Source organism: Phyllobates terribilis, unplaced genomic scaffold, assembly GCF_046119375.1.
Source record: "Phyllobates terribilis strain yellow unplaced genomic scaffold, ASM4611937v1 Scaffold_9__5_contigs__length_417890890, whole genome shotgun sequence".
Taxonomy (NCBI): domain Eukaryota; kingdom Metazoa; phylum Chordata; class Amphibia; order Anura; family Dendrobatidae; genus Phyllobates; species Phyllobates terribilis.
Genome location: NW_027362769.1, coordinates 165,267,739 through 165,284,258, shown reverse-complemented (window position 1 = coordinate 165,284,258; position 16,520 = coordinate 165,267,739). Strand labels below are relative to the sequence as shown.

The 16,520-nt window shown below is 44.2% G+C and overlaps 1 protein-coding gene across 1 annotated transcript in view; it reads right to left on the bottom strand.

Annotated features, from left to right (window-relative positions):
* Nucleotides 1–16,520, bottom strand: part of ZRANB3 (zinc finger RANBP2-type containing 3) — a 254,297-nt gene that overhangs the window by 112,391 nt on the left and 125,386 nt on the right. Inside the window, exons 4-7 of the mRNA XM_073647276.1 lie at nucleotides 8,856–9,034; nucleotides 6,506–6,737; nucleotides 6,303–6,388; nucleotides 4,401–4,572 (exon numbers count right to left, since the gene is read on the bottom strand). Of these exons, the coding sequence (XP_073503377.1) occupies nucleotides 4,401–4,572; nucleotides 6,303–6,388; nucleotides 6,506–6,737; nucleotides 8,856–9,034 (669 nt within the window). The remainder of the gene's footprint in view (nucleotides 1–4,400; nucleotides 4,573–6,302; nucleotides 6,389–6,505; nucleotides 6,738–8,855; nucleotides 9,035–16,520) is intronic.

The window sequence follows — 16,520 nt, the reverse complement described above, 5'->3', positions numbered from 1 at the left end:
GGCTGTGAGCGCAACCCCCATCTATGGACGTAGGGCCCTCACACCCTCATGGAGTCGGTTTCTAACCGTTTGTGCAGATGACACATGCACATTTGTGGCCTGCTGGAGGTCATTTTGCAGGGCTCTGGCAGTGCTCCACCTGTTCCTCCTTGCACAAAGTCGGAGGTAGCGGTCCTGCTGCTGGGTTGTTGCCCTCCTACGGCCCCCTCCACGTCTCCTGGTGTACTGGCCTGTCTCCTGGTAGCGCCTCCAGCCTCTGGACACTACGCTAACAGACACAGCAAACCTTCTTGCCACAGCTCGCATTGATGTGCCATCCTGGATGAGCTGCACTACCTGAGCAACTTCTGTGGGTTGTAGAGTCTGTCTCATGCTACCACGAGTGTGAAAGCACAACAAGCAATCAAAAGTGACCAAAACATCAGCCAGAAAGCATTGGTACTGAGAGGTGGTCTGTGGTCCCCACCTGCAGAACCACTCCTTTATTGAGGGTGTCTTGATCATTGCCAATAATTTCCATCTATTGTCTATTCCATTTGCACAACAGCATGTGAAATTGATTGTCAATCAGTGTTGCTTCCTAAGTGGACAGTTTGATTTCACAGAAGTTTGACTTACTTGGAGTTATATTCTGTTGTTTAAGTGTTGCCTTTATTTTTTTGAGCGGTGTATATACAGTGAAGGAAATAAGTATTTGATCCCTTGCTGGTTTTGTAAGTTTGCCCACTGACAAAGACATGAACAGTCTATAATTTTAAGGGTAGGTTAATTTTAACACGGAGAGATCGAATTTCCAAAAACAAAAAATCAAAAAAAATAATCACATTGTATAAATTAGATACATTTTTTTTGCATTTTGCAGTGAGAAATAAGTATTTGATCCCTCTGGCAAACAACACTTAATACTTAGAGGCAAAACCCTTGTTGGCAAGCACAGCAGTCAGACGTTGTTTGTAGTTGATGATGAGGGTTGTGCACATGTCAGGAGGAGTTTTGGTCCACTCCTCTTTGCAGATCATCTCTAAATAATTCAGATTTTGAGGCTGTCGCTTGGCAACTCAGAGCTTCAACTCCCTCCATAAGTTTTCTATGGGATTAAGGTCTGGAGACTGGCTAGGCCACTCCATTACCTTACTGTGCTTTTTCTTGAGCCGCTCCTTTGTTGCCTTGGCTGTATGCTTTGGGTCATTGTCTTGTTAGAAGACCCAGCCATGACCCATTTATAATGTCCTGGTGGAGGGAAGGAGGTTGTCACTCAGGATTTTATGGTACATGGCTTGGCTCCATCCATTCTCCCATTGATGTGGTGAAGTAGTCTTGTGCCCTTAGCAGAGAAACACCCCCAAAACATAATGTTTCCACCTCCATGCTTGACAGTGGGGATGGTGTTCTTTAGGTCATAGGCAGCATTTCTCTTAATCCAAACACGGTGAGGTGAGTTAAAGCCAAAGAGCTCAATATTTGTCTCATCTGACCACAGCACCTTCTCCCAATAACTCACAGAATCATCCAGGTGTTCATTGGTAAACTTCAGACGGGCCTGCACATGTGCCTTCTTGAGCAGGGGGACCTTGCGGGCAGTGCAGGATTTTAAACCTTTATGGCGTAATGTGTTACCAATGGTTTTCTTGGTGACTGTGGTCCCAGCTGCCATGAGATCATTAACAAGTTCTCCCCGTGTAGTTTTAGGCTGATCGCTCACCTTCCTCATGATCAAGGATGCCCCATGAGGTGAGCTTTTGCATGGTGCCCCAGATCGATGTCGATTGACAGTCATTTTGTATTTCTTCCATTTTCTTACTATTGCACCAACAGTTGTCTCCTTCTCACCCAGCGTCTTACTTATGGTTTTGTAGCCCATTCCAGCTTTGTGCAGGTCTATGATCTTGTCCCTGACATTCTTAGAAAGCTCTTTGGTCTTGCCCATGTTGTAGAGGTTAGAGTCTGACTGATTAATTGAGTCTGTGGACAGGAGTCTTTTATACAGGTGACTATGTAAGACATCTGTCTTTAATGCAGGCAAGTAGTTGATTAGGAGCATCTAACTGGTCTGTAGGAGCCAGAACTCATAATGGTTTGTAGGGGATCAAATACTTATTTCTCACTGCAAAATGCAAATAAATATATCTAATTTATACAATGTGATTTTCTTGATTTTTTGGGGGGATATTCTATCTCTCAATGTTAAAATTAACCTACCCTTAAAATTATAGACTGTTCATGTCTTTGTCAGTGGGCAAACTTACAAAAACAGCAAGGGATCAAATAATTATTTCCTTCACTGTATATACATTCATTTGTTTCCTGCAGGCGATTTGCATGGAGCGAATGCTGAGATTTATCTTACACCTGGACCTCATGCATGGTCAGTCTCGCGCTCTTGTGTTTATTCACCAGCAGCACGGCCAGACACATAACCCAGCCTTGACACAGCAGATGTATGCACGGCCAGACACAATCTGTACCCATGAAACAGTGATACCTACAATGCACACACTCCGACACTTATTTACTGAAGGAAACCATAGTCACACACATCGCTGGACACAATAAGGAGTAAAAAGCCGCCATACGGTCACTGACAGAACCAGAGGCTGCAGAAATTCTAAGAGCAGTTATTTCTCCAGAAAACCTTCACATAAATCTATTCATAGGGGGCAGTATTATAGTAGTTATATTCTTGTACATAGGGGGCAGTATTATAGTAGTTATATTCTTGTACATAGGAGCAGTATTATAGTAGTTATATTCTTGTACATAGGAGCAGTATTATAGTAGTTATATTCTTGTACATAGGAGCAGTATTATAGTAGTTATATTCTTGTACATAGGAGCAGTATTATAGTAGTTATATTCTTGTACATAGGAGCAGTATTATAGTAGTTATATTCTTGTACATAGGGGCAGTATTATAGTAGTTATATTCTTGTACATAGGGACAATATTATAGTAGTTATATTCTTGTACATAGGGGGCAGTATTATAATAGTTATATTCTTGTACATAGGGGCAGTATTATAGTAGTTATATTCTTGTACATAGGGAGCAGTATTATAGTAGTTATATTCTTGTACATAGGGGCAGTATTATAGTAGTTATATTCTTGTACATAGGAGCAGTATTATAGTAGTTATATTCTTGTACATAGCGGGCAGTATTATAATAGTTATATTCTTGTACATAGGGGCAGTATTATAGTAGTTATATTCTTGTACATAGGGAGCAGTATTATAGTAGTTATATTCTTGTACATAGGAGCAGTATTATAGTAGTTATATTCTTGTACATAGGGGCAGTATTATAGTAGTTATATTCTTGTACATAGGGACAATATTATAGTAGTTATATTCTTGTACATAGGGGGCAGTATTATAATAGTTATATTCTTGTACATAGGGGCAGTATTATAGTAGTTATATTCTTGTACATAGGGAGCAGTATTATAGTAGTTATATTCTTGTACATAGGGACAATATTATAGTAGTTATATTCTTGTACATAGGAGCAGTATTGTAGTAGTTATATTCTTGTACATAGGGACAGTATTATAGTAGTTATATTCTTGTACATAGGAGCAGCATTATAGTAGTTATATTCTTGTACATAGGGGCAGTATTATAGTAGTTATATTCTTGTACATAGGGACAATATTATAGTAGTTATATTCTTGTACATAGGAGCAGTATTGTAGTAGTTATATTCTTGTACATAGGGACAGTATTATAGTAGTTATATTCTTGTACATAGGAGCAGCATTATAGTAGTTATATTCTTGTACATAGGGGCAGTATTATAGTAGTTATATTCTTGTACATAGGAGTAGTATTATAGTAGTTATATTCTTGAACATAGGGGGCAGTATTATAATAGTTATATTCTTGTACATAGGGGGCAGTATTATAGTGGTTATATTCTTATACATAGGGGCAGTATTATAGTAGTTATATTCTTATACAAAGGGGCAGTATTATAGTGGTTATATTCTTGTACATAGGGGGCAGTATTATAGTAGTTATATTCTTGTACATAGGGGGCAGTATTATAGTGGTTATATTCTTGTACATAGGAGCAGTATTATAGTAGTTATATTCTTGTACATAGGAGCAGTATTATAGTAGTTATATTCTTGTACATAGGGGGCAGTATTATAGTGGTTATATTCTTGTACATAGGAGCAGTATTATAGTAGTTATATCCTTATACATAGGGGCAGTATTATAGTAGTTATATTCTTGTACATGGGGGCAGTATTATCTTTTCATATGGAAATTCTAACACACGATTTATTAATCATCTAATTATTCCTATGAATTGCATGTACACGTTATAGTACATTAATGCGGTGTTATGCGAGTCATTTTAAACTATGCACACAGGGAACATTGTACGGGGCACCCCACCTTGGCCACATCTTTCGGCAGATCGAAGGGGATGCGCTGTCTTATTTTGGGTGGGAGCTGAGTCAAGACCTCGTTCTTCAATCGTCTGATCATGATGCTGCTTAATCGCTGGTGTAAGTCATCTAAATTGGAGGCTCCTCTGTAATCCCACTGAGTCCTATTGCCGAAGTACCTTGGGGAAAAATATGAAAACATTTGAATTCGGCGTCTCGCTCAAAAAAGCGTGTTAAACACTCTGCCGGCTGCGGGGGTCGGGAGATGTACGAGAGAGCAATTGATAGCGGTTCTCATTGACATAGGGGGACTTGGCGGCATTAATGATCTCGGAGAGCTGGGGCACCTGTTATTATCATACATTGCATAAACACCAGCCATATCTTTGTTGTTGAGCAGACGATCGGGTTCCCAGAGGCCGCTTTGATCTCTTGCCGTGGAGCTCGTGGTAGACCGGTATCAGCAGCCGCTGGTGCAATTCAATTACATTTTTATAGCATTTTTTAGCTACGTTGGTAAGAGCCGGTGTCTTGAATGCTCCGCGCGAGGCATTAACTCCTATTTAATGCGGAGCCCCAGTTACATACATTAATAGGACGTGCAGAGCTCTGTCCCCGGGCAGTGTTTTACATTGTTTTACATAAGGCAAAGAATCCTTACAATGGAGGTGAACGATAAAAAAGTAGGAGCTCAACCGCTCTATAAGTCACGCTGGCAAAAAAAAATAAAAATTAGGAGTATCGGATACTTACTTTGGGAGCTCGTCCTTAAAGGGGTATTCCCGTCTCCAAGATTCTATCCAAACATGTAGAAGGAGTATTAATAATACTAGCAAATACCTCCAATTAAAAATGTAGTATAGTTCTTCTGATTAGCTATGTTGCTTACCCCATCTACAGGGCATTGCAGTAGCTTTGGTTTCCATGGTTACAACCACTAACAACCGACTGTCACTATATGAGTGGTCGTAAACATGGATCCCTAAGCTACTGCAATGCCCTGCACATGTGGTAAGCGACAAAGCTAATCAGAAGAACTATACTATATTTCTAATTGGAGGTATTTGCTAATATTTTTCTTATTACATCTACTACATATTGGGATAGGATACCCTTTTAAAAATCTATTTCCTGCACAAAAAAAGAGAAAGTCCAGCTGAAATAATATTTTCTTTGAACTGGGTGTTGTTCCTCTGTTACTCCACCAGTAAAAAAAATAACGTGAAGAAACAGACTATTGGCCTTTATCAATCCTCTTGTCAAAAGCGTGAGACCTCACGCGAGTATTTACAGTATTGCTATCATTGAGTTGTACATTTTCAAGCGGAACAACAGAGGAAGAGCACAATGCAGACTTCTAAGGAAAGATAATCAGAAATCAAGTATCAGATTGGAACGAAGTCTAAAGCTCTAAAAGTTTTTAAATAGCGTTTTTTTTTCTCTCGCTCTCTTGCCGGCTGCAAAATGAGTTAACTGAGAACCGGTCAGTGAGCTGGTTCTTAATGGAAAGCTCTAACCTCTTATTTTCTTCCTGCTGATCTACACTCAGCTAATTTAGGTCCACAAAAGTATTGCTAAAACTGGTCAAAACGAGCTCACTGACAGATTCTCAGTTAACTTATTTTGCTATATTACTCCATTTTTTAATATTGGATTTAAAGTGACCTAACCCTTTAAAGTGACAGTCAACATCCTGCTCTGGAGTCCAGAGGAGCGAATGCTTCTAGTTGTGCAGCAATAACCGAATGTATCAGTTAACGCTTCCCATGGACACTCTGTTAAACGTAGACCCAGTTTAATAGGATTTGATGCTTTACATGAGCGGTGTAATAGACGAACAGCCCCTCCCCCTTGCCAAATTCAATAACAAAGTATGTTGGCGATTAGCAGAATTAACGGCACTGGATACCTGATGTGCGCGTCACAGTATTTCTTGGCATATTCCGTCCACGTTCCGAACCGTCTGGGGAACAGGCCATCGATCTGCATATAAAGCTGAAAGAAGGAGGAAACCTCGGAAATATTCACTTGCAAGAAATGAGCTTTATTTTTAAAATATTTACTTTTTTTTTGGAAAAGATTTTAAGAACTTTGTGTTACAAGTGTCATTACCTCCTCGGGTCGTCCCAGAGCCGGCGTCCCGGTGAGGAGAAGGGCTCGTGACGCTTTCTGAACCATCGGCAGCAGGAGTTTGCTCCGAGACGCGTTTCTTGATTTCATGTAGTGAGACTCGTCCACCAGAACAACTTTAAAGTGCTGCTTATAAAGGGCGTCGATCAGGGTCTTGGCGTCGGCGGTTAATAGGCCGTACCCCAAAACGGTCACTTTACAAGTTGATATTCTCCTGTGGAAGGCAGGGAATCCATTTCTAGATGTTAATCTGCATTCGTTCTTTTCAGGTGACTGTTCAGAACAAGCCGTCCCGCGTGTACATGAGGACCAACAATATTTATCCCTACACAAACTATCTGACAGGTCTAATACTCCGCAATACACAAGTAAAGGATATTAAATCAACGATCAGGCAGGTAAAAGTTCAAGTCCTATAAAAAGATACAAATAATAATAATAAGTATGAAAAAATAAAGAAAAAATATTTTGTCACTAATAACACTGTTTTAAGTAAAAATGAGAGTTAACAAAAACTTATACATTTAGTATCACCATGTCTGGAACGACCCGAGCTATAAAATAAAGCGTAACATAACCTGCACGATGAATAAAAAAAAAAAAGTAAAATACGCCAAAAATGTAGTTTTATATTGACACACAAAACATGGAATAAAAAGCGATCAAAAAGTTGTGCAAAAATAAAAAACCGGTATCACTTGAAAGGTCATCTCGTCCAACAAAGAATGCGATCCATTTATCTGGCCCCAAAACTACAGCTTGTGCTCTCGAAAAAGCTGAAACAGTATTGGGCAGTCACTGACAAATGTTATAAAAAAATATATAGCGAATACTAACTGGAAACTACCAAGATGATGTAAAAGTACAGAAATGTGAGAAAGCGCAGGGAATATGGAAATCCAAGGTGCAACATTGCATCATACGGGAGATTAGAAGCCAAAACTGACGGAAAATGCAACCCAGAGGCTACAACACACAGATCCCTGCAAAACCTGAAAAGCATGAGAGGGGCATATATAGCACATATAGCAGTGTTCAATAAGTAATTTATATTTGGGTCTATGTAGCCATACGAGGGCGTGTTTTTTGGGGGGATGAGTTGTGGTTGTGAATAACAGCATTGGTTTTACCACAGGATGTACTGAAAAAAAAAAATGGGAAAAAAAATTCCAAGAAGGGAGAAATGCTGAAAATAAAAACCCAAAAATCTGAAATTCACAATTGTTTTTTTTTTTTGTTACGTTTTTACATTGTTCAGTGTACAGTAAAAGTTACCTGGTTATGCGACTCATCAGATCCGTACGATTAAGGGGTTCTTAAAAATAATGTATTTTTATTTTCACATTTTAGTAGTAAACAAAAAATAATAATATTATAAATAATTATAAATATAGAATATTATAAATAAATATTATAAATACAGATTATAAATATATTATAAATATAGATTATAAATATAGAATATTATAAATATATTCTGAGACCCATAACTTTAATTTTAAGATTGATGGAACAGTGTGGGCTTTTTATTTTATTTGTTAGGTACCGAGCTGCAATTATTAATTGATACCATTTTGGACTATAGAAGATATTTTGACAGCTTTTTATTGCATTTTGGAGAGAGGTGAAGAGACCGAAATCCGGCAACCCTGGCGTTTTGATTTCTTGCTTTAAACCGTTTTACGGTATGGGTTAAATAATGTTATATTTACACAATTCAACCTCTACAGATGTAATTGTACAAAATATATTGTTATTTATATTTATTTTTAGATTAGTAAAAGGTGGGGGGGGGGCGCACTGGATTTAAGCATTTTTTTGTTATGCAGCATTTAAAAAAAATGTTTGTTTTTTCCAATTTTGTGTTCTAGTCGCATGCAGGACTTTTGCACTATTTACTGCACCATTTCAGCATTGTAATATATAGTAAAAATCACTATCTCATGAAAAAAAAGAATAAAGATGGTGTAAACAGGGGTGGAAGGGGGGGCTTCCTTACGATATCATCTGCCATAGCATCCATCAGCACCCAGAAATCGCATTATGGATGAGCAATGGAAGTAGACCCCCACAATCACCACTTATAAGTGGTCGAACTGCAGTGATCAGAGCTGGCTCCGATCGCTGCTGTTGGAGGCAGATGCAGGCTGTGTAACACAGCCAGCACCTGCTTGAAACACAGTGGACTCTGGCTCCTGAGCCCGCTCCATACCCCAGCACCTGACATAGGAAGTTTTACGCCAAGATAGGGTAAAAAAAAAATTCCAAAATAACAGGACCAAGTCAATCAATTGTTACAAATTTAATGGTGATTAGAAATATAAATAGTCACCTAACATCTGTTTTGTTCTCTATGACGGTTATGTCCTCTGGTCCCAGCTCCGGGATCCACTTCTCCATCTCCTCAATCCATGGATACTTCAAGGAAGAAGGAACAACAATGAGAAGCGGCCATTCTTCCCGGTAACAATAAGCCACAGCAATAGCCTGTAGAGTTTTCCCGAGGCCCATCTGGAAAAAAAAAACAAAAAAAAAAAACCAATATTTACTTTTAATCTCTTAGCGAATGGGGACTCTACTCCGTCCACCGTCTAATTCTTATAGGATTCCCTATTTTCATCCTTCCTGAATTTTCTACCCGTCACATGCATCAAAGTCAAAAGAGTAAATGATTTTATCACGATTTAGGAACTGGAGGAGAGGACAGAGCAAAGAGCAGGAGTGAGATGCTAGATACCCTGAAGAGGTACTCCGCCCAAAATTAGAACTTTTCAGTTCTGGATAAAGTTTAACTTTATCACCCTAACTTTGTTTCAGGACAACTTGCATCTCCCATCAGTAATGTGAAAGTCTGTCTTCACTGAATACAGATTTTACCCTTGAATTGAGTGAAGGAACAGTCCAGGAGGAGGAGAAGCAGATTTTCTGGATAAAATAGATTAAAAAATTGCTTATTTTCACATGTATTATTAATTTACTTAATAAAATTAAACCGACGGTTACTCTTTAAACTTTATTTATTTGTGGTCCATGATGATAAGGAATCAATTATACCATTATCCCAGCACCAAAATTAGGGATTCATTGAGGAACAGCATTCACAGTTTTGCCGACTTCAGAGCTGAAACCTCCCAGCATTTCCTGCTAGGGCAGTTTCATACTCTGACGAAGTACAGCAAGAACTTCACAATAAACCAAAACCTAAAACAAACTGTACCACTATATTATAATAGATATAAGCTGATAGGGATATCTATGGTCACAAACTTGTTGGAGGTTTCAAATAACTAGCAGAATTATGATCGCAGCTCTTTAATACAGACTAACTCAGGATAAATATTTTATGTGCACAGTGACTGCACCAGCAGAATAGTGAGTGCAGCTCTGGAGTATAATACAGGATGTAACTCAGGATCAGTAATGTAATGTATGTACACAGTGACTGCACCAGCAGAATAGTGAGTGCAGCTCTGGAGTATAATACAGGATGTAACTCAGGATCAGTAATGTAATGTATGTACACAGTGACTGCACCAGCAGAATAGTGAGTGCAGCTCTGGAGTATAATACAGGATGTAACTCAGGATCAGTAATGTAATGTATGTACACAGTGACTGCACTAGCAGAATAGTGAGTGCAGCTCTGGAGGATAATACAGGATGTAACTCAGGATCAGTAATGTATGTACACAGTGACTGCACCAGCAGAATAGTGAGTGCAGCTCTGGAGTATAATACAGGATGTAACTCAGGATCAGTAATGTAATGTATGTACACAGTGACTGCACCAGCAGAATAGTGAGTGCAGCTCTGGAGTATAATACAGGATGTAACTCAGGATCAGTACAGGATCAGTAATGTAATGTATGTACACAGTGACTGCACCAGCAGAATAGTGAGTGCAGCTCTGGAGTATAATACAGGATGTAACGCAGGATCAGTACAGGATCAGTAATGTAATGTATGTACACAGTGACTGCACCAGCAGAATAGTGAGTGCAGCTCTGGAGGATAATACAGGATGCAACTCAGGATCAGTAATGTATGTACACAGTGACTGCACCAGCAGAATAGTGAGTGCAGCTCTGGAGTATAATACAGGATGTAACTCCGGATCAGTAATGTAATGTATGTACACAGTGAATCCACCAGCAGAATAGTGAGTGCAGCTCTGGAGTATAATACAGAATGTAACTTAGGATCAGTACAGGATCAGAAATATAATGTATGTACACAGTGACTGCACCAGCAGAATAGTGAGTGCAGCTCTGGAGTATAATACAGGATGTAGCTCAGGATCAGTACAGGATCAGTAATGTAATGTATGTACACAGTGACTGCACCAGCAGAATAGTGAGTGCAGCTCTGGAGTATAATACAGGATGTAACTCAGGATCAGTAATGTATGCACACAGTGACTGCACCAGCAGAATAGTGAGTGCAGCTCTGGAGTATAAATACAGGATGTAACTCAGGATCAGTAATGTAATGTATGTACACAGTGACTCCACCAGCAGAATAGTGAGTGCAGCTCTGGAGGATAATACAGGATGTAACTCAGGATCAGTAATGTAATGTATGTACACAGTGACTGTACCAGCAGAATAGTGAGTGCAGCTCTGGAGTATAATACAGGATGTAACTCAGGATCAGTAATGTAATGTATGTACACAGTGACTGCACCAGCAGAATAGTGAGTGCAGCTCTAGAGTATAATACAGGATGTAGCTCAGGATCAGTACAGGATCAGAAATATAATGTATGTACACAGTGACTGCACCAGCAGAATAGTGAGTGCAGCTCTGGAGTATAATACAGGATGTAACTCAGGATCAGTAATGTAATGTATGCACACAGTGACTCCACCAGCAGCATACTGGGTGCAGCTCTGATCAGCTGCTAGTCAGTGTGGTGATTACGGGTGTGGTGGCTGCAGATCCTGCTGTGAGCTCCTGATCTCTGAGAACCAACACCTCTCCACCTGGGGACCTGCTTTCTCTCTTTCCCGGAGGGAGAGCTGGTTTCTGGGATGAGTGAAGGAGCCAAGCCCCAGGCTTCTGCTTCCCGAACCAGGCCGGCGGGGGGCAGAAGAAACCAGCAACCGGCCTGCACATCAGAGGACTCGGGGGTGAGACGCTGCACCAGGAGTCGCAGCAATGTGGCTCCTACTCCTCCCGGGATTGTGGAGACCCCTAGAAGCCGCAAGGCTTCCAGCATGGAGGTAAAGCCTGACAGCGGCGTGCATGATGGTGCTCCTTCCGGAGGAAAGCGGAGTGCTCACGGAGGTGAGGCCGACCTCCCTGAGGGGGGTTGGGGGCTGCAGGGACCCCGGGAGTCTGTGTCCACCTATGCCTCCCGGGTCATGATCCGCCTCCGTGAGTATGAAGATGCCAGTAAGCTCATCAGGAGGCTCCGGGAGGAGCTGCGCTGCACAAGCGCCAAAGCTGCGGGGGCCTCCAAACAGAGCAAGGCTAAACTCCAGGCCGAGGTAAAGCGACTGACCAGCGAGATTCACCTGCTGGAACTGAGGAAAGCTGACATCAGGGAGCAGAGTGGTCATTTCAAAGAAAAACTAATAAATGAAGACCGCTTTAGAGAAATGGCTGATACCAGAGAGCAAAGGCAGATGGGGCTGCAGCCTGAGAGCCAGGTGGATGATGAGAGTGATGATGACCAGCAGGAAGCCCCACCTGGCAGCCTGCAAAGTCACCCGCAGGCCACGTGCAGCGAGCTCCCTGCAGGACAGGCGACAGTGACATCCGGTCGCAGTTCTGCCGGCTCTGGGGAGGACAGTGACAGCAGCGGCCAGGGAGGGGCGCTAATGGCAGAGATTAAGCTCCTGGAGTCCCCAGTGTGCCTCCAAAACTTCCATCTTGGTGACGATCTACCAGAAGAGGCACCTGGGGGCCATAAAAAGGCAAAGAAGACCAAGCCAGAGCTGCAGGAGGCGGTAAGATACGTATATGCCCCCCTCCCTGTACCCCTTGAGTCGGCGGCAGGCTCAGCTCGCTGTATAAGCCCCGTTGCCCAGCCCAGCCCGGGTTCTGCTGTGGATCCGGTGCAAAGGCGCGGGGAGATTACAGAGCGCGGTAGTGAGGCGCAGAGCTCCGTCTCTGCTTGTAGTAGCGGGACGCAGCAGGAGGTGCATCAGCCGAGAGGCTGGACAGTGAGGGCGGCCCGGCGGCAGGCGTTCCATCAGGCCACGATGCTGTGGTGCGCTCCTCAGTGGGAGGGGGGAGCAGCCCGGTGTCGGGGGCAGCTCCGGTAGCCTCGGCACCTCTGAATGCTGTTGCCGCTGATCACTTAGTTGAGAAGCGACGGCAGTGTGAGGGGGCTGTCGGGGCTGAGCGTTCCGGTCCTCCCACGAAAGTGCTATTTTGTGTTGGCGTCGCTGGTCCGGAAGATCCTGATGCTAAAGATCAGCGGCGCCTAACAGCATCTAAAGATCAGCGGCACATTATTCCGAATGCCAAACAGCGGAAATTACCGACCGATGATGTGGAGGGCACACATAAGACCGGGGGTGAGGTCGCCTCCAGTTCTATGGAGGTGACTGAGCCCCTTGTGCCTGATGCGGAGGTCAAAATGTCATCCGCCATTGTTACTGGTCCAGCAGGAATGAATGTGGTGGTGGGGGTGAATGAGGCTAATTCATTATCTAGTGGTGTGGTTGCTGGTTTGGTGGAGGGTGAGATGGAGGTGGGTAATGGTGTTGCTGTTCGGGCTGATGTGGTCACTGGTCCGGTTGCCCCCCCGGGGGTGGCAACACCTGTCCCGAGTTATGCCAGTGTCACCTCCGGGGCAAATAGGGCATCCTCCTTCTCTCCGGGCTCTGGGGACGGCATGTTGCAACGGCGCCTTCTGGAGGCTCTAAAGAAGGGGGAGAGATCACTAATGGTAGAGGGTCGAGAGGTTGATCTATCCTTCTGGATAGAGAGGCATGGCCTCGGGGCCTTCCGAGAGCAAAAAGGGGGGGATACAGTGTGGTCCCTCCCAACAGCCGGGCCAGGCAGTGTGCGTAGGAATGTGGTCCGTCTTCGGTGGAGGGGCAGTGATGCATGTCCTCCAAGGTCTAAAGTTGTGGAGCTCCTGCTGAGGATGGGCTTCAAGGCGATTGACATCTACGCCTTGATACATCCCTATTCCACGCCTGAGTTTGATATCAGCTTTGTTCGGCCGGAGGGGCTTGAGCTCTTCTGGGCGAATTATGAGCTGGCAAAAAATGAGCCCGGCTGGCGAGACTTTGCCGTTCAGGCAGTGTCTCGCCAAAACCAGATCAAGAAAGTGACCGTGATGACTCATAACGAGTCGCTTTCTTGCTATGACATCATGACGTGGCTTGGTCGGTATGGAGAGGTGGTGGAGATGCCAAAGAAAAACCGCGACGAGTTTGGTATCTGGTCAGGGGCCTGGACGTTTATGGTAAAACTTAAGCGTTCAGGTGGTACGGTTGCCCATATTCCATCGTCTGCCTTCCTGGGTAGGGATCGTATCCTGGTCTTCTACCAGGGGCAACCGAAGCTCTGTCACAGGTGCGGCGACCCCACACACTTCAGTGCAAACTGCACCGTGCAGAAATGCGCGTTGTGTGGGGGTGTCGGCCATCTTGCCGCCTCTTGTGTGGAGATTAGGTGCCACCTGTGTGGTGAGTTAGGTCACCCATTCAGCCGTTGTCCTCGCTCCTTCGCTAATGCAGTCGAGACCCCGGTGGGAGAAAGCCGTGAGGCCGATTCTGCTGGGGAGGGGACTAGCAGGGGTGGGGGAGCCGAGGGGCCAGGGAAGAAAAGCAATAAAAAGACGCCTGCCGAGCTGAGGCGTCTAGACAAGCGCAGACAGGAGAGGGAGCAGGATGAGCCCCAGACTACCGGGGCAGCCCCTGTCCTGGATGCCAGTCTTGCTGCTGAGGCCCCGAGGGATGATGAGTTGGATGAGGAGGTCAGGAGGATCCACAGGGAGGAAACTGCCTCTGCCTCAGAATCCTCCCATTATGAAAGTATGGATGAGGATAATAAGCGGTGGCTAGAGAACAAGCGTAAGCTCGTCACCAAAAAGAAGAAAAAGAAGGGAGAAAAAACATCTTCTCCCGCTCTGACCAAGGTACCTAAGGAAGGTAAAACTGACTCCCCTCTGGTTGGTCTTTCTAACCGGTTCCAAGCCCTTGATAACATCTCTTCCTCTGAGGAGGAGGCAGAGGGTGAGGTTCCGGCTTCAGCGGAGCTTACAGGGGGTGCCGAGTCTCCTTCTCCTGGGGATGCAGGGTCCTTGGGGGAAGGGACTTGCCCAGAGTCCGGAGACGAGGACGAGAAAAGAAGGAAAAATGTGGGAATGGACACCTCTGTGTCATTAAAGAGGGGGAAGGATTCCTCCTCTGAGGCAGAGGGTAAGGGGAGTGGGAAGAAGAAAGCCATCTAACTCAATCACCAATGATGGCGGTACCCACTCCGTTGACGCTGGCTTCCATTAATGTCGCCAGCATTAAGTCAAATATGGCTAGATTTGCGGCCTTTGATTTTCTCAGCCGGGTTGAAGCTGACATTTTCTTTTTGCAAGAGACCAGGCTGCCAAATATGGCAGAGGTGTTTATAGCTAAGAGGGAGTGGAGACTCGGGCCCTCCTATTGGTCTCTTGCGGCCGAGCCGTATAGCGGAGTGGCGGTCCTTTTTACCGCACCAGTAGAATGCCGACGGGTTATTGAGTTAGAAATGGGGAGGTGCCTGATATTAGATGTCCTCATGAAGGGACAGGAGCTTCGGCTCATTAACATTTATGGTCCCCAATCTAAGTGGGACCGGAAGTGTCTCTTTACGAGGATCAAGCCCTACCTTTTTACGAGTCGGCAGGTTGTCTTTGGAGGGGACTTCAACACTGTCACGAGGCCCCGGGATAGAGGAGGTTCCAGAGACAAGCTGACTTATGATAGCGTCGCCCTTAATAGTATAGCTAGTGAGGCTCGCCTGGTGGATGTCCACATCCGGCACACCGCAGGCCACGAGGGGTTCACCTATCATAGAGGTAATTGTAGGTCCAGGATAGACAGGTTTTATTTAAAGGAGGAAGCCGTCTCTTCAGCAGTATCTGTTGTTGAGGTGGAGTTCTCCGATCACTGTATGATTTTGTTTTCCCTGAATGTTACAGAGACCCCCCGGATGGGAAGAGGCTTTTGGAGGCTCAATTCGTCTCTCTTGGAAGAAGCGGAGATAAGACAGTCCTTTGAGGATTTTCTTCAGAGCCAGGTACCCTTACTGGATCTTTGTAGTAGTAAGTCAGAGTGGTGGGAGATGTTCAAGAAAAGGGTGGCGAGATTCTTCCGCCAGCTCTCGAGCCTCAGGAGCCTGGACAGGTATCGCCTGTATCAGGGCCTGAGGAGGAAACTCGAGCATCTTGTCTCAACTGGAGGTAGCCGCGAGGAGATCTCCAGAGTGAAATCTTTGCTAATGAGGTGTCAGTATGATAGACACGCATCTTTGGTTTTTGAGAGGGATTACGGGAAGTACCGCTCGCCCGACCCTTACAGAAACTGCAAGATGTCAGTGAATAGTAAAGTTGTTACAGGACTGGTTGACACTGCGGGGTCCCTGAAAAGATCCAGATCGGGGATCCTGGAGGTCGTCAGATCCTTCTACTCGTACCTCTTGGGGAAGAGGGATCTGGATTGGGATGAGATGTCGGCTTTTCTGGCTGAAGCCGTCCCCGAACCAGGGGTAGACCCCTCTCTTGGCGTTTTGACAGAGATGATCAGGGAAGAGGAAGTTAAGTTGGCGATTGAAGGGCTTGCCCTGAAGAAATCTCCCGGTTCGGATGGCTTAACATCTGAATTCTATAAGACCTTTAAGGACGCCTTGGTTCCCCTCTTGACTGAGGTATTCAATGAGTGTCTTTCCTCGGGCACTCTGCCAAAGTCAATGAGGAGGTCTGCCCTGATCATCTTGTCAAAAGGTAAGGACCCATCTTGCATTGAGAATTGGCGTCCCATAGCGCTTCTCAATGCAGACAGGAAG